Raw genomic sequence first — 23,382 nt, 5'->3', positions numbered from 1 at the left:
CTGCGAAAAAATCTTTCACCGATATCTCGGTCCGTACACCATCTTGGAACGAACATCTGAAGTCAACTATCGCGTTGCTCCTGTCACCGCGGCTCCTGATCATCGTCGCCGCCACACCGAGATCGCCCACGTCTCTCGACTGAAACGATATATTCGGCGTCCCAACCCTTTCTAACTTGCTGCCCTCTTTCGCGAAGGGGGGAAAATATGCTGATGCTGATGCTGATGACCTCTGATGGTTGGCGCTTACCCACAAAGGGGGATGGGCCAAGAACCGGGCGGCAGGATACTTAAATGAAACTAAACTGAAAATGAAGCCAATCTGAAAAAGTAGCTTAAAAAATACTACCAAAAAGCAAAAATGTTTTCTGAGCAAGCGGTCAAACCATCTTTTGTTTTTGAAAGATATAACTACGAATTATAAACTAAAGATCTGAAAAGGTAGGGGTTCACTAGCATGGTAATCTTTTAGTTGCGTTGATGTAATCAAACACAGCGGAGCATGCATCCCTGTGGCAGTAACCAAATGAAGTTCCGCCAAGTGATAAAATAACTGGTAGATTTACTTGTATTCCTAGCTATGTATTTCTGACTTGTATTCCTGACTATGTACTTCATCTTCATCTGTATGACCAAACCATTGTAGTGATCATCATCGTATGTCACGCGGGCTGGCTCTCTGGCTCGTGCGTCTGGATTAAAAAGGGAACCTGGTTGCTGCCGTACCGGACGTGGTCTCATAATATATATATCCGCAAGTATACGCACATAAGTCACACGTCACGCCCCACTCACGATATCCATACGGCCACTATTTTTACGCGGTGCGTATTTTATCCGATTACGTTGAACTTGAAGTAGTTTTGAGACCTCATACTGTCGGAAAGGTGACCAGTGCGCATTTGTACAGAGACACGCTAAACGTTCGGCGCAAACCTACCTAGGATTTCTTTTAGGAGGAGGGAAGGATTGTGTGCAGCAGAACGACTAACTTTGTCAATTAGGGGTCGCTGTAAATGCGAGTGAATATTTTGGTATACCCTAAAAAGGTGAATTACAAAAGTATTTCGTGGTGTTGGGGGTTAAGATTCCTTTCCTCTCCCCTATCTACTTACGGCCTCCTGGTTCTGCGTGCGTTTGACACGGTATTTTATTTTATCTCGCAGGTTTCTGAGCGCATATAACGGCCAATTAATCCGCTCAGTTATTCTGAATATTGTAGACGCCTCACCAACAAAAAGAAAACAGTTAAGGCAGAAGAAATTAGAATAAGACATACCCTTTCTGTTTCTTCTGTGTCTTATTTCTTCTAGCAGTGGTTCGTCGTCCATTAATCATGAGTATTACTTTTACTGCAAGTCGGCGGACTACTAAAACAAGTTTTAGTATAATAATTAATGTTTACATGTAAATAGGACCATTTATGATGAAGTGCAACTCACTTGTGTTAAGCTCCGAATATTGATGGTCTTTCACATCTCTGAAGCCATGTTTTCTTTATTCAACGCATTACCAGCTGTTTTAGACGATGCGCTCCTACCAATGTTCACAATACAAAAGTAATTTGACGCACATTTAACATCAGGTAACGTGTGTATTAATGCAAAGGCTGTAAAGCCTGACTTTGCCGACCATATTTTTTTCTCATTGTTTTCATACCTGCAGTAACCAATTTAACGGTTTAACCTCAACAAAATAAATAATTTTCGATTTCTCACAAGTGTTTTATTGAGCTCGTATTCAGTGGGTTGGCATATCGTACTTCAAGGGTTACGACATAATGTGTTAGAGAATAATGATGGGCAGGTGCGAAGAAATGTGCATCAAAAAAGCGCGCCGGAGGAGCCGAAGCGCATAGCAGTTCCTGCGCGTAGCGGGTGGCTCTTTTAGTACTATTCCACTGCAGCGCCGCCGCCACTTGGCAACACGGAAGGATACGGGCGGCGAGGCGCGGTCTCACCTCTCAACACTTTTAGTACACTCTAACAGTGGCTAGACACAGAACACCTACCAGTTTGGGTAAAGTGTTCTAGAAAGGGGTAGTGGGCTGACTGGAGGCCGTGTACTGACGCACTTTATGTCTCACCTGGTAGATGGCGCCACCACCACCTGCAAAAGGCTGCTATGGAAGCGACGCGTTCCTGATCTCGGCCAACGCAGCGCGAAGGTTAGTTTGCCAGCGCTTCAAGCACAAACTACTCTTGTGCAACCCCTGTTCATAGCCATTTTCGTTGCTTTTCTTCTTCTGCCTGAGCATATTCTTGTTTTGGCCGTCGTTCTGGCGCATGAAGTATCGCTAAACATGAGCGCATCATCAGCGGGATGCAATGTACGCTGTAAACAGCCAGTTTTGTATTGCGCTCTCGCAGTTATATCGCCTTTAGATAACTGATTTATGAAACCACTTTCTGCTTATGAAGCACGCCATAGTGGAGGGCTCCGGAAATTTTAACGTGCACTGACATCGATTGCCTTTAGATAAAAAAGACTAATGTTTTCATGATCACTAAGTTAATAAGTCGCAGAGTGGCATATAAGCGGCTCACATTTCTTCACCAATATGCTAGCGTTTGTACTCAACAGTAACTTTAGTGAAGTCGCACTCTCACTAAATAAAACAATATTTCTGCAAACTTAAGCACCTTACGCGCTCTCAGCTGATATATTCTCCTGAAAAGTGCAAGAAAATGTGTGGTAGCACACAGAAGGAAAGACCTATCCTAATCATGCCCAAGAAATAAAAGTGAATTTGTAATGAAGGTGTGGAAAAAAATATAGGCAACAATCGTTCACGAGATTAAGTTAAAAGTTTATTTGGTGGGGCAGCACAATGACCGTACTCCACAAAAGCCATGCATATCAATCACTTTCATTTTTTTTCTCAAAGTGAAAGCAGATGGAAAAAGCTGAGATAGCTTGAAGAGGGCCTTGTCCCATTATGTACTTATCAGCGTGTGCGACAAAGAGCATGTCTCCTAAAACAGCCCAATAGATGCTAGAAAATATTCACAACTACAAATAATCACAAAGAGATGCAAAATATTTTCAATGGCACACTTGGCATAAAAAAGTTCACAAAAACACATGAACACTCAACACATATTGTTCACACAATAAGGAAAGACACTGAATCAGAAGAAATACGGAAAATGACAAATTATAGACACATTTCCATTCAAATAACATGCATTTTTATAGAGATCTACAGATGTTCTCGTAGATCATAATAATCGCACTGTTGATGGTACGCCAAGGACCAAAGTCACCATTCACAATTGAATTAAGCGGAGTTGCCACTTAGTCAAGGGTTTATTGCTATAGTATGCGTGGCGAGTGGCAACATACAGTTTTGCTTGTTTTTCAAATCTGGCATTCTCTTGTATTTGGGTCAGTGAAACAGAAAAAAATATTCAGAAAGGATTCATACATCAAGTTTAACCTACACTTGTAATATCCACACAGGAACAATATTAAATTTTAAAAAAATTTCTAAAGCAAGGAAAAAATATTTAACAGCAGCGGCTTATCTTTAAGTGCTTTGCTTTCTGGCGTTTGCCTGCTCTGTCTGTATTTAGCCCCTAATGTAAAAATGAAGTCGTGTAACAACATAGAATTGTATTATTTTTTGAGAGAGCATTGAGACATTGCTTGGGCACCCAACCTCTTGCCAAAGCCTTGCTTTCACAATGGTCAGCACATCTAAAATGCTGTCTGCATGGAGTTGTTCACAAGAAAAGCAGCCCATGAACAAGTCTTCAAGCTTCTTTATGAACCAGAATAGGCAAGCACTTGGGTAGAAGAGTCCACCATTGTCACGAAAACTTGTCAACCTTGCAAGCTGAAAGCTTTCGTCTGGGGCAGGCGCGGTAAGTAGCATCAAACAATCTTTACAATTGCTTTTCAAAATGCACTTTCGTGCCACGTAGCCAGCAATGTAAAATATAATTCTCGAGTCGCTCCTCGCAACATGCTGGCTGTGGTCCTGGGAAGGTATAACCAACGCCTGCGCATTCGGAGAAGACCTCGGTGCGAAATCCATGCCTGCTGCATTTTGCGATGTGTCTCGTGGGCTACTAGCTTCCAAAAGGGAACCTAGCATGCCCTCTTCGCAGTTTCCTTGACTGACACCTTTAACTAAACCATAGAATGACATGCAGTTTACTGTAATCAAAAACTGAGTTGGTGTTGGATGGTCATTACTGCCAGAAGATTGCCTGATAATACCCAAAAGGTTTTCCAAAGGATCCTCGCTAGTTTTTGCAGTCATTAGGTATTTAAAGCCAACATTTTCAGTGAGATAGTCAAGCAACTCTAGAGTACTCGAAATGGTCACACGTAGGCCAGCAGCAGTGTAATTGCTCAGAAAGCCACCTCCACCTTTCGTATGGTGCTCCCATGCTTTGAGGTAGGACAGAAAATCCTGCAGCACTGCTGTTCCTGATGAACACGGTCTGAGGGCTTCAGCAGGGAACCGCGATGTCATCACTCTTATGAGCTGTTGGATTTTGCTGAAACATGCAAAACAGCTGTTTTCATAATTTTGTAGTTTACATTGCATGATGCATTCTTTATAGTTATGAATGGCGCAAAACACACGAGACACAAAACGACGAAAAACACAAGGACGTCATTTTGTGTCTCGTGTGTTTTGCGCCATTCATAATTATGAACCAAAACCAACTCGCCCAAATGTCGGTGCTAATGATGCATTCTATTAAGATATAATTTTTATTTACAAGTTGGTTATATCAGACATTTCACTACCTAATTTTATCCAGCATATGACAAGAGACGACTCACCTGAAGAACTCTTGTGTTACATCCATCCTTCCAAGTGTTGCTTCCAACTTGTCTTTGTATAGGTGGAAAGCTTGGAGGACTTTTGTCCCAAAAAGCTGGAAGGCATAGCTGACCCTCATCTTCTCAAATCCATTAGAATCCAGGTGACACCGTGTTATGCCCGGCATCACTTTAAGGGTCACGTTGGAGGTGTCTAATTTGTGAGCTTTCCTTACATGTTGCATCTCAACCTGCAATGAAATTAAGTGGACCATATTGAAATGCACCTGGTTAAGCTTGGAGATAATGTAAGCATATATGAAATCCAATGTGTGATATGCGTAAAAAACATCAGACTTACATGACCTGCAGGGGTGTTGAATCCAGACTTCAGCAGCGAGTTCCGTAGGCATTTGATGAGATGTGGGAAGTCAGATATAAAATATAGGTGCCGTGATGCATTCCTGGGGTGTGCAATTTTCGAAGTAGTAGAGTCAGCAATCGCTTGGATCCCAAGTACTATCCACATATTTCTATTCCAACTTGCACCATCGCAAGTAATAAAATCCACAAAGAACCCACTCTTTTCAGCTAGTATGGTTGCTTCAATGACAACTTTGGCGAGTGTGTCCACTTTCATGTTTCCAGGTGTAGCAAAGTAACCAATAACTTGACTCCATTTGCCTTGAAATGGGACGAAAAGGATAACCATACCCTGGTCCCATAGTACACCTTTGTTCTTGGAAGTTGTAAATGGACCTAAATCCACAAAACCCTCAATTGCACCCGACTTCTTCATTGAAAAATGTTCTGACAGTTTCAGTTCGTCGATGACCAATCCACCGTGTTTCTTCCAAACATCAAGCTTCGCTGTCTTTTCCTTTAGCTGCTTTAGAACTCGCTCACTAAAGCCAAACACAGTGCGGTATGCACGTAAATAGCGCTTAAGGGTTGATTTACATGGAAGGGCTGGGATGTTTTTGCGACGAAGGTGTTCATACAGGCGAGGGCTCTTCATCTTCATGATTAAACAATCTAAAACCCAGCTTTTCGTATAGCGCAACCCATTGGGTTTTACTCTTGAAGGTGCAAAGCACTGTCTTACAGCTTCCGTCTGTCTTGGTGGAAGCTTCGCAATCTGTGCTTCTAAAGTTTCTGTTTTTATAGCAGCATTCCTAATTTGCATTTGTTCCAGCTTCTTTTTCACCCTTTTCAAGCGAGAAAACAATCTAGTGTTTCTTCTGGCCACAACACGCAACTTCAGCGCTGCATATTGGCAATTCCTTGTTGCTGTTCGCTTCACCCGGACTCGTCAGATTTGCAGTGCTCGTTTCAAATAGCGGCAAGACACACATTGCGCACATGAAAGAAAGGTGCAGTGAATTAGGTTGCAATAACTGGCAAGAAATCGTTCGTAGTGACAAGAGTTATAGCTGTCATACTAGTAAAAATGCACATTATAAATACCTTTTTTATCAACCTGGCCAAGACACTTAATGCTGAAGTACATTTCGTTGCATGTAACCACATACATGGTCCTTGAGCTTCTTCGTAAAAAAATTGTTCTTCATAGTCTTCGTGAGATATTGCCCACCGTCCTTTTGGGCTCGGCGAGGTGTTATATTGGGGTAAATACGATGTGGCTTGAACAAATGTAGTGTTTGTCAAACTGTGCAAAGACCTCAAGCTCCCCCGCCTCCAAGAAAAAAAATATTAACTGCGTGGCTCTAGAAAGGAGCGAGCATATCTGCATAACCTGCCATTGGACTGACTTTCGGCAAATCTATCGCAAAAAAAGGAAAATAATGGTGAACCGAGAGCAACATACGCTCTCAGTACAGTCAAAGGGAAGTCAAAACAAGCAAGTTTATTAAAATATCGAAGAAACGCGCGTCGCAACTTGTACGAGCGGCGAGCACCTTCTGCAGGCGAAGCTTTCATTGAAGATGCCTGAGGTGTCACCTCTCCTATGCAACACCAACTGCTTCAGAGGAGCGGCGGAGTAAGCCCACTGTCCTCTTCTAGTACACTGGAACTGTACCAGTGTAATGAAACCCCCACTATGGTGGCTAAAAGGTAGAGGTGTGCGTCGAGGTGGTTTCGACCGGTGGCGGCGTGGAGGTCGTTGCGAGTCGGCGGCGTCGTCGGCGCACGCCAGAAAATGATGATGATGATGATGACCTCTTATGGATGGCGCTCACCCACAGAGGGGGATGGCCCAGAAACTGGGTGGCAGGATACTTAAATGTAACTAAAATGAAAATGAAGCCAATCTTAAAAAGTAGTTCAAAAATAATACTACCAAAAAATAAAAAATATTTGCTGAGCAAGCGGTCAAACCATCTCTCTTTTTTGAAAGACATAACTACGAATAATAAACTAAAAATCTGAAAAGGGTAGGATTTTTAGCACGGTAATCTTTTAGTTGCATTGATGTAATCAAACACAATGGAGCATACAGATAAAATCATCGGCGGTGGCGCACAGCCTCTTTTCGTCGGCGGCGCCGGTGGCGTGGAAACCGAAACCACAAGTTCAAAAAGCTCTTTAGTGCGTCTTTTTTTTCTTGATTGGCTGAAATTCAGAGCTTCTAGCACTAACTGCAAAATACGACATCAGCGATTACTAGTAGAAAATTATCAAACGTTTCGTAAAGGCTTTGTTTTTGAGCATGCACACTGAACTTGGAGTAAAAAAGTGGGGCGAGGGGGGTACTTGTCTTAAGTCGTGTATAGTACATTATTAATTTTTGGGGACGTTTTGACCCCCCGTTCAGCGTTCGTCATATAGCGATTACCGCGGCTGGGATTGAACACGCGTCAGAACACAGTGCCACCGCGGTACATATGTTGAATGTATGTTTATTGCTTCCACACATGTGCAGCATTCTTTTTTTAGGGGTGAGACTCCTTAGGGTGTGGGTCTGTCCATTTTTTGATGGTGTATGTAGTCACCGGTGCCACATACCCGAAAGAGCGGTCCTTAACATGTCCGCTGGATGGCGGCACTTCTGTATGATGAATACATGATGAAAAGATGAGAGATGGCTGTACTTGGGATTGTTCAGTAGATAGATGGACGGACGTACAAATAGACGGACGGACTGATGGACGCACAGACAGACAAAGGGGCGAGGACGCACGGACTGATGCATGGAGGAACGCATGGACGGACGGATGCACCGCGGGTCACATGGATGGATGGACGCAAGGACGGACGCACGGACTAACGGAAGCAAGAAAGAATGGGCGACGAAAGCACGAACAGACTGATGAACGCTTCGCCCCACCAATCATCTTCACTCCGTGGATATGCTGTTTTTTTTTTGGTACTGTTTTTGCATACGTCTCACAAGATTCATGGCGGTAATCTGCTGGCATATCATTTCAAAGAATGACGAACCAGGCCTTGAAGGACGCGTGCACACAAGATTTAACACGCAAGCTTGGCCGTCAGTATTTTTGATGAAGCAACACGGTTCGAAAAGAAAACCAAGACGAACATGTGCTACACGTGATGCAGCTAGTACAGATGAAAACACGGTGCATGAGACAATCACATAATAAATAACCAACACGTGCCCATGCACCGTAAAAACCATAAAGATTTAGGGCACGATGCATTCTAAATTACATTTCTCTAAAAAAATGATCAGCGTCTTTTCGTAATAACTCTATGGGAGGTACACGATCAGGATTATGTTTTTTCTGTGAATTTTATATACTTCAGTCAGTTCCCTATCGCATATCGTGGCATTTGATATATTCTTTGATCAGTTCCATCTCACATTTATTTCATTGCTGGGTATCGTTAAAAACTGGCGAGCAACTGCACTCTCTGCAGTCGAGCAGGCGAGTCTCCTCCCCATAATGTGATGGACCACTCAGGTTCTTTGAGCATCCCGCCTGGCCTATGCACATTCTACCACAAAACAAGGAATGGCTAAAATATCTCCCCCTTTTTTCTTCCTCATACAACAAGGAAACGGTATACAATACGTATGGCATCTAACAAAATAATGAGCCTTTAAATGTGCACTTCTTTCCTCACGTTAGCGAGTAATTCAGTTAATCTATTACGTGGCCAGTTGTACCTGCTGCTTGATTTCCGGATTTGATGATCTCACAAAATCGCGAAAGCATTGCACGGCGCCATGAATTCATGAATTCGGCAACTTTATTTTTTCACGCTATGAGAAATCGTCTACTACCGCTCGCCTAATGTACACACTTCAACGCGTATCTGAAGTTCCATCTGTTTCTTTTGTTAACTTCCTTTTCGTTTCAACTCAACCTTGGGGCCTTAAAAAAGGTGACTAAAATTCTGCAGCTTTTCAACGAAGGCTGTCCAAGCGCTGCCTAATTCCCTCCGCGAATGTAGGTATGCGTGACCCCATAAAAATGCACGTTCTTTCTACTAATAGTCGTTGCAAACAAACAAAACAAAAGGGGGATGCGGGGAAGGGGGGGGGCAGGGGTTACAAAACACTTATTTACATTGTAAGCGTTAGAAAATTTTTCAAGCTTTTTTCTTTTTTTCCCTTAAATTGGAGCGGCTTAGAAAATAGAGAATCAAGTGACTTGCCGTGAGCTTGACGCCAAAACAAAGTCCGCGCAGTTTTCACTTTGATGACGCAGTGTTCTCCGTGAAGTCTCAATGCACTAAAGTTATCGGCAACCATTGTTTTTATGACTTGCGCAAGCAAGGTCTTATTTCACAAGCAAGACATTTATTTTCACGAAATCCAAAAACAACATGAAAAATAAACACAACATATGCATTAAGGTTGGAGAGAACTGCAAGTTATACGAAACTCAGCTAAAGCAAGTGAATAAGGCCACTAGAAAGGACAGTAAATATACGATGATATAATAAGCATATATACACACATATGGCATTTAGATTCGATTGGCAAACGTAGATACAGTCACAAACCAGTTAACAAGAAAATTGATTTCTCTATATGGAAAACACAGCCAGACAGTGACATCACAGTTGTTAATGGGAGATTTGTAACAATGTGAACAAGAACAAGACAATCATCTCAACTTCAAAAACTTCATTTTTCCTCTCCCTCTTTTTTTGATTGGACGCATTTTCTCCAACAACGAGAGAATACCGTCTGGTAAGTGTAAAGAATCTAATTATCTGATTTATCACTTCCGGTTTGTGGTGTCCACAGATGACCATATTTAACCTCTTCACAGACAGGCAAGAGGTCTGTTTTGCTAGCTGTCGCTTCTCAACTTGTTGAAACTGAAGCAATATGTGAGTGCATCTTCCGTGGCTTTGACCAGTTCTCTTAAGGACTCGGACGGGTACAATGGCACGATTCTGCCGGAAGGAAGCTGGAATTCTCAGAGTCGCGACAACATGCTACATTCGTTGCATTTCGTCTTTTTCACCATCTTTCGGGTGACATAGCCACTGACCTAATAAGTGATCCGGGAGTCACTTTTGCGTTCAATGAGATGAGTGTGGTCAGGAAGGGCTTCACAAATAACAATCACTTCATGAACCTCATTCAGGCACTCCACATCTAGCAGCTCATTCAGCTTATTCTGCAATTTTGTTGTATTATTATGGATGCCCTGACATAGAAGACTGCTCAGAACTCCAGAAGTTATGTTTCCACTGGAGGGTGACTGCCAAACTGTAAAAACTGAGGCCATTCACAGAGATAAAAAATTTTGTCTGTGAAGGGTGAACATTCGAGTCGGACATTTGCTTCAGAATTCCAAAAAGATTTTAAGCGTGTCTTGGCAGAGGCGAGACGTCATCAGGTATTTATAGCCCAAGGTTTTCGTGACATTGTGCCGTGTGGAAAAGGTGCTGGTTAGAGTGACGCGGAGTACTTTGGCATTTGATTCACTCAGAAACCCACCCTCCTTATAAGTACATTTTTTCCCAAGTTGCTAAGAACCCGTTGATAACATGCTTGTAGCTACGGACGACGAATTTTTAGTCAAAATGAGCTTCGCACACAACGCAGTTTTTTTCCAGTGGTTTGTCAGCGCAATAAGTCGCATGCTCCCAGGCCTTGTGCCGTTCATTGTCGGCGGGAGCAGAGAAAATAGACGCTTTCTTCCCATGTTTGCGGAACGAAACATATCCCGCATTGCATCCAGGTGCAAAGCAGTGTCTTTGCTGCTTACCTATCACTGTGGCATGGTCACATTGACTTGTCTTGATCCAGAACAAGTCCAAATAGGCAAATCGCGGACGTTGAGACTAGCGAGCACACGAGCAAGCGACTAAAAGTGCCGCGCTAGCAGCTGGCGAGCGCTCTCGACCGATCCCGGTGGCGACTTGCGCACCGCTCCGCGGCGAAAGGAAATACCAGCACGCCTCCTTTAGAGGCGCGGCCGGGACGATGCTGACACCCCTCCTTCTAGCCACCATACCCCTACCACACTTTCCCAACGAGATACCCGTTCAAAAATTGCACGCAAAGTTGCTAAACAGCTAGCGGCTCAGATTACTGTTGCGTGGTCGGCTGCGACGCTATGAACTTGAATGAAGTGCTGAAAATAAAAACCACGAAAAGAAAGTGCAGCTGAACTTCGCGGTTTCCCTTGGAGAAGCACGAATCTTGCGTTGTAACTGCTGTAAGCACACTTTCTGGGTACCTACTTGCTTTGTATCTTGTGATTATTGCTTACATTGTGTATTAATAACATAATTAACGTTTAACTTCTGCACTGCTGAATGGTTATATGATCCTCATGCCCTGTTATTATGCTTGCATGTTTTTACGTCTACACCCTTTTTTGTGTGTAAAAAATTACTGTATTGCCCTACTGCCACGCTCTCGAAGGAGAGTAGCAGTATTTTAAATAAATAAATAAATAAATAAATACCTGTTGTGTAGTAGGCTGGCATTCACTATGCAATCCTTCATCATTCTTCGGAAAAGCGTACGCTATACACACTTGCTAGGAATGTTGTGCAATATTTCGATGCAGTGGCTGGCGACGATGAAGAATTATGTTTGAAGTGGGCATGCGCCACAGCTTTTGTAATGGGTTGGATAATATGACGAGCAATTCTTTACATGATTCGCATTATGTGACGCTTGGCTGTTCCTTTGATGTTCTAAAACGCGATATTTGCGCGATTCCTTTCCCGACATCAAGGCTCAGGAAAGGTACTTTTGAAATGAGCTTCAAGCGCCGGCGTGGCTCAGTGATAGAATGCTTGGCTGGCACGCAGGGGACTCAGGTTATAATCCCATTGTCTTTGGCGCTTTTGATTTACCGCGTTTTTTTTTCTTTTACAGCGAAAGCTGTTATGAGATCACATCAGGGGTCTCGCGAAGCACCGCAGTTGTCCGCCACCGCAGGTGTACGTAACCACATCACGCGAAATCGGCAAAAAAGAAAAGAAAACCTAGTATTAATGACAACGTGGGGCTCTGACCCGGGTTCGTTTGGCGCCAGTCCAGTATTCTACCACTGAGCCATGCCGGTGCTTGGGACTTGTTGGTAATTAAACTTGCCTAAGGCAGGCTTGATGTCGAGAAAGCAATCGTGTTAATACGAGTTATAAAATGTTTTAAAACAGCGAAAGAACAAGAAGTCGTCGCAATGCAAATAGCGCAACGATTACGTCGTCCAATGCTACAACCCATTACAAAAGCTCGATCTTGTTCAGCTATTAATTGTGGCGCATACCCACTTCAGGCATAATTCCTCATCGTCGTCAGCCACTGCATGAACAATTGGCACGAAATTCCTCGCAATAGTTTAGCGGATATTACGCTTATCAGAAGAGAGAGAGAGAAATCAACGTTTATTTAGAAAACGGTGTTCCGGGCGAGGCCCGGTGTCACCCTAAGGTGGGAGGGTTCCCTAGTCCAGGAACCCTCTGGCTTCGATTTCCCTCATGGCCCTGGCGACGAGTTGTCGCTGGTCTTCCAGGTCCTCGTGGACGATCTTGGCCTCCCACGTTTCCATTAGTTGGTCGTCGTTTATTCTTGGGGCTTGGTCCCCCTCCAGTTGCACGTCGTGGTTAGCATGGCACTGACATTCCAGGAGCAAGTGTGCCAGGGTGTCTGGTACGCTGCAGAGCGGGCACATGACCTAAACTCTTTTAACCTAGACTCTTCTTTTCAAACAGACGTAATATACCTCGACTTTTCCAAAGCTTTCGACTGTGTTCCCCACAACCGTCTAATAAGTAAACTTTCTTGTCTCAGTATAGACCCCTTAGCCCTATCTTGGATGAAAAATTTTCTAACCGGTCGTGTTCAGTATACTGTTGTCGCGAATAATGAATCAACCCGTGTTTATGTAGTTTCCGGTGTACCGCAAGGTTCCGTTCTTGGGCCTCTTTTGTTTATAATCTTTATTAATGATAATCCAGACAAAATTTCATCCACCATTCGCCTTTTTGCAGACGATTGTGTGCTTTACCGTCGCATCTCATGTTGCACTGACCAAATTACACTCCAGAATGACTTATGTAACATCATAATTGGTGTTCGCGGTGGCTGATGGAGCATAATACACAAAAATTTATGTTCATGCAAGTTTCGCGCAAGCGCACTAACTTTTCCTTCCAGTATTCTGTGAACTTCCAGCCCTTAACCCAGGCCGACTTCTATCGTTATCTTGGCGTAATAATAACAAGTAAACTAACATGGTCCGAGCACATAGAACAACTAGTCACCGCTTCAGCAAAATCACTTGGCTACATTAAAAGATCGCTTACGTCCTGCCCACCGCGAATCCGAAAATTAGCTTACGAAACCTTCACGCGTACTAAACTTGAATATGCTTCTGCTATTTGGGACCCTCACCAAAATTACCTAATCGACGCATTAGAAGCAATTCAAAATCACGCTGCCAGATTCATCACCTCACAATACAGTTCTCGCTTAAGTATTACCAGTATCAAACTATCCCTCAACCTCCATCCTCTAGAAATTCACCGCAAAGTCACTCGGCTCTGCCTTCTGCACAAACTATATACCATAATTTCCCGCCGCAACGCAATACCGTTCTTCTACCTTCCGCCCGTTCATGGCGTCGCCTCTTTAACTCCCTAAGTTTACAGTGCTTACATGGTTCAACTAACGCTTTCAATAAATCATTTTTACCTACTGCCATTGAAGACTGGAATAACCTGTCTGAATCCATAGTGCACGAACAAAACCCCTTAAAATTTAAACAGCGAATCACAAATCACTTGATATGTTAGTTAATTTACAATTGTTGCCGTTTTCTTCCACGTATATATATATATATATATATATATATATATATATATATATATATATATATATATATATATATATATATATATATATATATATATATATATATATATATATATATATATATATATATATATATATATATATATATATATATATTCCTTCTGCTGACATTGTTTTTTATCATGTAGTTCACTTTCGATTATGCTTTGTACCATTGACAAACATGCATCTGTTGAATTGTGTTTTTGCCCCCCCCCCCCTATGTAATACCCCGCAAGGGGCCTTTAAGGGTTCAATAAATGATGATGATGATGTGGCCATGTGTCCTTGGGTAGAGGCGGTGCATTAATATGCCATGTATGTAAGTATTGCTTTGTTGGCGTCTGAAAAGCACGCTCTCTTCTTTGGTTAGTCTTGGATGGGGTGGAGGGTACAACCCGTCGCTCCAATTTGTAATGTAGCGACGAATAGGCTTATCAGAAGAATGACGACCAATGGCATAGCGAATCCCGGCATACTACCCTAATTTTTTTATTAATGTCGTAGCGGGCATCAAGCAAGTGTGCTTGCAGCAGTTACACAATTACTGTTTAGAAAGGATCTGAAAGGTCTCTCTTCTAGTTTTCGCTGCAACTGCGCTGCGCCTTTTGCGCAGGCCTGGCGTTTTTTCCGATTTCTTGAGATATCGGTTACGGACACCGGCGGCGGCGGTGCGCAACTACGGCGCCGAACGTGACCTGCGTTCCTGATTTTATGACAGCTTTCGCTGTAAAAAAGAGAAACATCCATGGCGTACGCAGCCAAAAGCACCTTGGCAGCAGCCCGACAGAAGAGCGAGAGTGGTGACGAACAATAGCCCTCGTCGGCTTACAGTCGGAATATTTACGTGCCCCGCAAGCGTTTTCTGACATCGACAAATATACTTGTTTGCCCTCTGCCACGTCCCGAGGAGGCCTGTCTACGCCAAACCACAGAAGATGTCGAACCGACGAGAATACTCGGTTCAGCACAAGCCCTTGCTTTAAAACCAAACTAACCAAATCTTACATGCAACACTCGTCACTAATAATCGCTCAGAAGTGTACCTGCACACAGAACACTCAACCAAAGCGTCAAGAATTTTCAAATTTGTTGCCAGAGGTCCTTTAATGTTACCGTTGCGTTGTTTTCTCGTATGCGCACTTGCACTCTAACCACGCGGTGATGATTGCGCCATGCAGAGTTTCATCGAAAACTACTCTCCATTGTTGTGTACAATTCACCTGGGAGGGCACTCTAAAAAAATCGAGTATTTGGGGAGTGTTTCTGCCCCACAACAATAATAGTCATCTACTTCGAGTACTTTCCTCGTGTTATCGCCATGGTTTACGGTCACGAACAGCGGGAGTGTAATAAAGGTGACATAGCGATTTTTGAGAAGAAAGTAGCTAGCGCCGGGTTTAAAAAAAAAAACGCGAGATCTCATTGCGATTATCGTTGAGTCGCAGAACTATACTCCCCGAATACTTTTTTTTTTCTTAGAGTGATAGCTACTCCGCTAGTCAGTGCATGGATCAATTTGGTGGGTCGTTCTACTGAAAAGAGACTGCATACATGTTTACCTGTGGGAGAGTACTACCCGTACGAAACTGCTAATAACGTAAAACGTTTTATTATAGCCTTGAATATTTGCGAGCTAGACACCAAAGTTCACAATGAAACTGCGTAAGTGCGAAAAAGCAAATTACTCGGCCATACGAAAAATGTGTGTACTCGTGATGTTCGTGTTATAGCGCCGAAGTTGTTGCTAGTGCATACTGTCGAAATTGCGCAATGTCTCAAAAACGCGATTGAACAACGGTACAGCATATACGTAAGAACTAATGACATAAGACTGCCCACGTAAACAATCAGTGAGGCGACAACGCGTTGAGATAATAAACAAGTGCGACGTGAGTTTATCAGCTCACTGTCACATCGCACACTCGCTTACACTACACTGACGCAGTTAAGCATACTAAATAATGAAAACACACTGAACAAAAAAGTCTTCGTTCGGCGTTGTGCATGATGAAGAAAATACACGCGCGAAATATACGAATAAAAATGTCACAGCACTAAAAGTTCATTTCTCTGTCGGTATATAAGAAGATCTCACAAAGCTCTGTCGGAGGGGCGCACTCAGTGAATTAGGGCACACTTGTCGGCGGGGTTCATGAACGAACCAACCTTGCAGCCGAAAGCGCGCGCGAACTCCAGCGAATTGCGCAGCGGGCCGTTAACACGGAACCAGGCGGGACTGTGTGGTCCCTGGGCGGCCATCTTGCGCAGGAAGCGCTGGTTGCCGTTCTCGCACATGTTGGCGGCGTACGAGATGAAGAAGAGCTGACTGGCGTTCCAGTGCTCGAGCAAGGCGAGCCGATAGTCAGGCGCCACGCGACCACTGTCCAGCAGGAACGCGTCCAGCGCCGGCCGCAACGCCAGGCTGTCCCACAGGTCAGACCACGAAGTGCGCGATGCGTCCAGCTGCGGCCTCTGCTCGGTCCAGGACAGGGCAGAGTACTGGCGTTTCAGGCAGCGCCGCAAGTCGTTCATGCGACGCGACAGGGCCGTCTCGGCTCCGTATGTGTTGCTGCCGCGTTCGAAGTTGTAGGCCCAGTGGTAGACGGCGCGCAGTAGGGGCCGGTACACCTTGGTGCCCGCCCTAGCCATCTGCAAGGGTCGCAGAGATGGGTCCTCGTTGAGGAAGAAGTCGAAAACGGGCAGCGGGATCTCGAGCCTCTCGTACGGTGGTGGCAACTGGCTCTCGGCGCTCAGGAAGCCGCCCGTCCAGCCCGGGTAGGCCGCCACGCCGCCTGCGGCAGCCGCACGCGTGCTCATGTGCGCCATCAGCTTCTTCTCGAGCGACTTGCGGATCCAAGTGTAGACGAACTGTGCCGTGGAGAGGCGCGAGTTGCTCAGGTAGACGCCGTCCACGTACTCGGCTCGCGTCGACTCGCTGCCCATAGCGCGGGGCGACAGAGGCTCCCACGAGACGGCGTTCAGCTTGTCGCGAAGGTGCGCACGCAGCTCGCTGTTCAGTGGGCCCATTTGCGCCTGGACGGACTCGAGCAAGACGAAGCGTAGCGTAGACACCAGGTCTTCAACGGCGTTCTCACCTCCCAGCAGAGACTCGGCGAGGCGCCGCGACACGTGCAGCGGCAGGTTGGGCTCGAAGCGGTTCAGCAGGCGCAGGCAGTAGTGGCTCTGCGGGAGAGCACGCGCAAACTCTGGGTGTCGCGCGTAGGCCACCGAGGCGAGCTGGTCGCGGAGCTCGCGCTTCCAGATGAAAGGTGACAGCGCCATGGTGATGCGGAAGAGCAGGTAGCCCAGCAGGTCGCTCGAGAAGCGCAGCAGGTCTCCACGCGCCAAGCGAAGGAAGTAGTCAGGCGAAGCCAGCTTTACGTACGTCCGGGCCGTGATGGGACGAAGCCCTTTGCCGAACACGCTCTGCAGGAAGCTAGTCCACTCGATGTTCCTCAGCGAGGGCAGGTCAAACACCTTGACCATGCTGGCATTGACAAGCGCCGCGGCGTCCAGTTGCGGCCGGCCGAGCATGAGCGCCAGCCTCTCCTCGAACTGGAGGAGGTCGGCGTCCGCCTGGTTCTGGAAGAAGCCCAGCAGGGGCGCGAAGCTCACGCGCACCAGCTCGTACTCTCGGCGCTCGAGCGGGCCGCGCAGGAGCACTGTGGATGGCTCGCCGAGCCCCACGAAGCGGCGGGTGTCGTTTGAGGAGACTTCCTTGACCACGAAGGGCCTGAAGAGGGCGTCGACGCCGAGCTCGCGGTAGGCGACGCCCAACTTGCGCGACACCTCGACGGACGACGGACGGCGGCGCGCGCTCGATTGCGCCATCCATGGGCGGAGCCGGGCTGCATCCATGAACATGGCCCGCAGGGCGTGGAAGAGGTTCGGCTGCGGACGCAGGCAGTTGTCGATGAGGAAGCGCAGTGGCGGGAACCGGCTGGTCGCATTGTCGCGCAGTCCCGAGGCGAGCAGCTCGGCGTAGCCGTCCACCAGGGCAGTGTCCACCGAGAGCCGCTCGCTACCGAGAGGCAGCGGCCGCGCCCGCACCCAGTCGTCGCACACGTACGCGTAGAAGTCGTCGCAGGGGTCGCGGCTGGTGTTGATCTGGCGCAGCAGTCGGCGCGCGTACTCCACGCACGCCGTCGAGGTACAGGCGCGATTGCGGCGGCTTTGCGAGGGCGCGTCATAGAACACGTCTGGAAAGCTTGCTCTGCCGTGGCAATGATTTGAACAAGTGTTAGAAAAGCTTTACGTGAACTGTAGTGAGGGATACATATAAATGTTTCGATAATTTCAGACGTTAATTACCGATGGACTATTAAGCTTTATTTGACGAACAAGATGGCTTCGATGCTGAGGTGCGTAAATAAAAAGAGCTGATGGCCAATTGACTGTCTTCCCAAGAATGTGTGATACATATCGACTTTACTGCGTCATGACTGTGCATCGAGGAATCGACGAATAGCACAGTGTACTTGCAATGTATTTTCTATAGAAGAACGGAACATGGTACTGTGGGACCAAGATATGATCAGTATGCATTTACTCCGGATAACCCCTGATATTACTAATATCAAAGCACAGAAGTGCATAAGGAACAATGCGTGATGTGACAGCCCATGCTAAGGTGGCGCCTTCTCGTGGCTGTCGATACCAACTGCGGCAGCCAAGGCTCCTCCCTGAACACACTACCCCGTATTCTAGTACACAATAATTGAAGATAGGGTGCCTCGATGTGCGCGCCGGATGAGCGAGCATCGACATAGAGTTTCCTACAATTAACTAGAGGCGGTTTTGGGGCTGCGATCGTTCAGCGATTACGAGAATGATGGGTAGTACACACATTTGACTAGTTTTCGTACTTGTGGGCAGCGAATCGTACTTGGGGCTTCGTTTATTGCTTTGTTTCGGTTTTGTTTTGAAAGAAAGATTCAACCCTTTTGAACTTCGTGACCCGATTTGGAAAGGTAAGTGTAAAAAAAAATTAAATGGCGAAGCGCAACTGCTGAACATTTGCTAATATTTGTTTTGTAAGAAAACAGTTTCAAGCCACACGAACACACACGGAGCCAAAAGCAGGCCAGAAGTACGAATATTACACAAATGTGTGTACTACCCATCATTCCCATGCTCGCTGAAACGACGTGCGTTGCAGCTCCTATAGACACTAGCGCCAGAGTTAGTTCCCTCTTGTGTATATAAGGAAACTCCATGGGCATCGAGGCACTCTAATGGAGGCGCGCCACCTGGTTGGCGCTGGCTTCTCATGGGACCTCCGTATTTGCGTACGTGTGCGATTTTTTGGGTTACGCCAAACCGCACGCTGAAGAACTTAGCTGCTAGTCTTATTTTTAACACTGCAGTTTATTTCTATCGCATCTGGTCTAGGTGGGTCTGATTTACCCCGGCGCCCCAGCGGAGAATTTGAGTTTATTGATTGGCTAATATGGGTGGTAGCTTGATCACTTGAGTTTGGATGACAAGTTCCTCTGAATGCACAGTAATTGTCTAGACAACTATTACGGTCTCTCGTCGTTTAGCTTTTCATCAAATGGCAAGTTCACATAAGAAAAAAAAAGTCTAAGCTTGCACTAAGTAGCGCAAGGTTTGAAGGAGCGAAGCTGGCCGGACGATGAAAAAGTCTAACCTGATTATTGCTGCTGTGTTGTTGCGAGCATTTAGCAAGACTATGCTAGATTGTTCGTTGGTTGCTTTTCAAAGAAGAGAGCTTCGAGCTGGATCACTTACAGTCACAGACAGGACACGTACGTCCAAACTCCAGAGAAAAAACTCGTGCTGTAAACGAGCGTTCGCACCTCCCATACATCTACGGGTCTGTTGTTCGCGTATACAGCTCGCTTAGGGGCTCCGGAAGTATATATATATATATATATATATATATATATATATATATATATATATATGTATATATATATATATATATATATATATATATATATATATATATATATATATATATATATATATATATATATATATATATATATATATATATATATATATATATATATATATATATATATAGTCAAGTAGATCCTCCGTGAGCGGTCTCAACGTGGTTTATTTCGACGTTTTGGCCTAGAGTGTGGCCTTCATCAAGTGTGTGTGTGTGCGTGTGTTGAGCTAAGTGGCAACCATGGTTTGAGAAATCTGCGAGTTGTGGGTTAATAAACGTACTACAAGTCCAAGAAAATCGTGCGATATTCATAAGACAGCGTGCTGCCACCTCATTCAGATTTCAGAAAGGCCACATTTTCGTAGGCACGTGCGATTTTCGCAAGGTCTCTTGAGTTTTTCAACACGCCTACTCCTTTAAAAGCGCATAAAAAAAGAAATGGAACTGGTCACGCACACTCACACCAACCTTTTCCAATGTCCACTGACAAATATCAGTGCAATTTTTGCAAATAAATGAAGGTCTCAGTGTGGCAGAGTATTTTGATATTTATTTTTTTCAATTATTTATTCACAATAGTGCCAGTTTTTACTGAGACTATAGCAAGCGGTCAATATGTACAGCTACTATGAATACTCATCATATTAACCAAGCAGCACGAGAAAGAAAAAAGAGTAACATCAACATAGCTCATTATACATCTGCAACTTACACTGCACAACACATAAACGAAATACGAGTAGATAAAAATGGCACATGAACATTGGAAGCTCAACACACGACTACATGCAAAATTTACAAGTACATGTGCATCTTGCATGAAGGATGCTACTTACAATATAACATACTAAGGTATTTTTTTCAATCTGACTCAAACTGAGCCAGTGATTCAGTGTTAGTAACGAGAGAGGCTAACAACCAATGAACGACGCAAGGCTAAAAGTACTGCAGAGACACAGGAGCAAAGGGAAGAAAGTCTAGCAAAGCGGCGTCGCCAGGAGGCTGATCGCAGTGCCCGACCATCCCAGCAATAACAAGACGCCGTCAATGGCGTCAAGGCTTGCCGAGGGATTGACTATATGGTGAAGCTTAACGAAAGCCCCTTAGCTAACGCTACATATGGCATAACCGAGCTAAGCCACGGCAAAATTTTGCTCCAGGCACCTAATAATCTTCTTTGATTTCGCGGGGCTTCAAGCAACCAGGCTTCCCCAAAATATCCCTCTCACGCAGCCAAAACGACGCTCCTTTACCAGCAGATTCTTTGGTCTCCTCTTCCTCTTTGCATCTTAGCTCCGTGGCGGCTTTTCAAGGGTTCTGACTCCACCACTCCATGATACCTAAACAATTGTAACTGTCCACGAGAAATTCGTTCTAGTCAGTCAGCGTGCGTCAGCCCGACGACCGCCCTCGCTGCACACATCAGTGGAAAACCCTCTCTCCCGCAAGGTAGAGCAACCGAATATGAAGAAGCTCCAAATTCGTAGAAGGCAACGGGAAAGCTGTTCGATGACGCATGAATTATGAGCAACAAAGAATTCCAGGGCTCAGACAAAACGTGCAGTCTCCAACGCGCAGCGTTCTGAACGCAGTGGAGAAAAGCCCTTGGCCGCCCCATCGCCCCATTTTCCGTTACCCGAAGACCCGATGTCCAGGTCAAGTTTCAACGCCTCCAAACCAGTGGCACTCGCCGCTTATTCTTCCTTGAACGCCACAGGCGGTCAGCCGCCGAGAAGGCGATAATAAGCCCGGTAGCCGCGGTAGATACTGTTTATGTACACACGTTGTTCATCTTGTTTTTTTTATTATTAGCAATTTCCTTTGCAAGAACAAAAGCAGAGGCGACGTGCTGTTAGGAGAGGCACACAGGACAGTAAGAACAGGGCCAAGTAGGGACACTCAATCCGCCCATTCGGCATGCAACCGGAGAACGTGCAGGTGGGACGGTGCCGGTGAGGCAAAACGCGCGTGAAAGGAAATCCGACGCAGAATAGCTCGAAGCTCGCTTGTATAAACCGACGTGAACATGACCGGGTTCAACCTACACCGGCTGCCGCTATTACCGCAGCGCTCTTCGGAAAAAGCAAAATAAAAGCGAATTAGGGAGATATCACTAAGCAAATGAAAACTAAGGAGGAATGTATCACTGCAAGACATATCTCCGTGTTTGTGAAGACGAGAAAAGATGCTGGAGGGGGTCGTAGCAGCTGTTAGTGGCTTTCTATACCTGTGGGGGCGGCCCCCGCAGGTTACTCTGTGAGCCACTGTGCGAGAACCCGCACATTGCCGGAGGGAGCCATCGCTCGCCATCAGCTTCTGACGCCATACACGCCGCGAGAACTTTCGGGAGGTGCCGAACGGTTTCGTCCTACTTAGCCAAAGATGCCGCAGAGAAGAGGCTTGCAGATCCAGAATGCGTTCGACGAGAGAATTCTAGGGGAGCGACGATAATGCAACTTACGCTAAGACCCTGACATGAGGGAGGCCGATAATGAGTGACGACGGACCTATATGCTTCAACAGGAGGGGGGCGGGGGTGCCAAAGCCCGCTTTACTGAGCGCGAACTCGCTCTGGAGTTTGGCCATTCACGCGAAGCTAGTGATAAACCATCTTCGCCGTCATTTAGCCTCGCGGATCTTGACGCAAGCTTTGGCGTTTTTTTTTACACAGGCGTAAACACCAAAGTTCTTACGCCCAGCTTCGCTGTTAAACGTTGTAACATCGAACGCGGCTAGCCCTAACCACGTCACGTACAGGCACTGACGTCTTACCTAGGCACAGTGGACATTTTGGGCGGCATGCCGTGGTACGATGGCGGCGGTGCGTCTTTGGCCGTGATAGTAGGCTGCTGTGGCATCGAAGAGAAAGCGCCGCCGCTGGAGATGAACAGCGTTGCGGTGACGAAGGCGGTGACCAACACCGACGCCATCAGCAGCAGTGTGGTGGTGACGCTGAGGCTCCACAGGGCCGCCGCCCAGCCACCACCGCTGCAGAACTGCGCGTTGCTCGCGTCGGCTGGCGGAAAGGGACTGGCGGCCGCGTACAGCTCAGCCGGCACGGCGAGGACCTCGCTGCTGGGAATGTTGTCGGCCATCGCTCTGCAGCGCAGGGGCGAGCGCTCCGTTCCAGGCCACGAGCTGCTCGTGCGTACGGTGGCGCCTGGTCACCTGACGCCATGCCCCTTGCCCACTAAGAAGCCAATGAGCAAAAATGTCTTATTTTAGGGGTGAAACTTCTTGAGGTGGAGGCTTGTCCGTTGGCGGCGTTGGCATGCACCGTAACCATGATGGTGATGGCGATACGCTTATACCGTTTGGATCGGGATGACGCTGATGACGATAGTGATTACGGACAATGACTGGCCTGTGCAGTATATGACATCTCGATATGCTGTATGCGTTAAATTTTGTATGACTGAAA

At 46.0% G+C, this 23,382-nt stretch overlaps 1 protein-coding gene across 1 annotated transcript in view; it reads right to left on the bottom strand.

The window, feature by feature from the left end:
* Window positions 1-23,056, bottom strand: part of LOC142785168 (phosphate-regulating neutral endopeptidase PHEX-like) — a 34,923-nt gene extending 11,867 nt beyond the window's left edge. The window contains exons 1-2 of the mRNA XM_075883623.1: window positions 22,734-23,056; window positions 16,208-18,254 (exon numbers count right to left, since the gene is read on the bottom strand). Of these exons, the coding sequence (XP_075739738.1) occupies window positions 16,208-18,254; window positions 22,734-23,056 (2,370 nt within the window). The remainder of the gene's footprint in view (window positions 1-16,207; window positions 18,255-22,733) is intronic.
* Between the last annotated feature and the right edge of the window lie 326 nt (window positions 23,057-23,382).

This window comes from Rhipicephalus microplus, unplaced genomic scaffold, assembly GCF_043290135.1.
Source record: "Rhipicephalus microplus isolate Deutch F79 unplaced genomic scaffold, USDA_Rmic scaffold_18, whole genome shotgun sequence".
NCBI classification, from domain to species: domain Eukaryota; kingdom Metazoa; phylum Arthropoda; class Arachnida; order Ixodida; family Ixodidae; genus Rhipicephalus; species Rhipicephalus microplus.
Note: the sequence above shows the minus strand (reverse complement) of the source record. Positions and strands in the feature narration are given on the sequence as shown.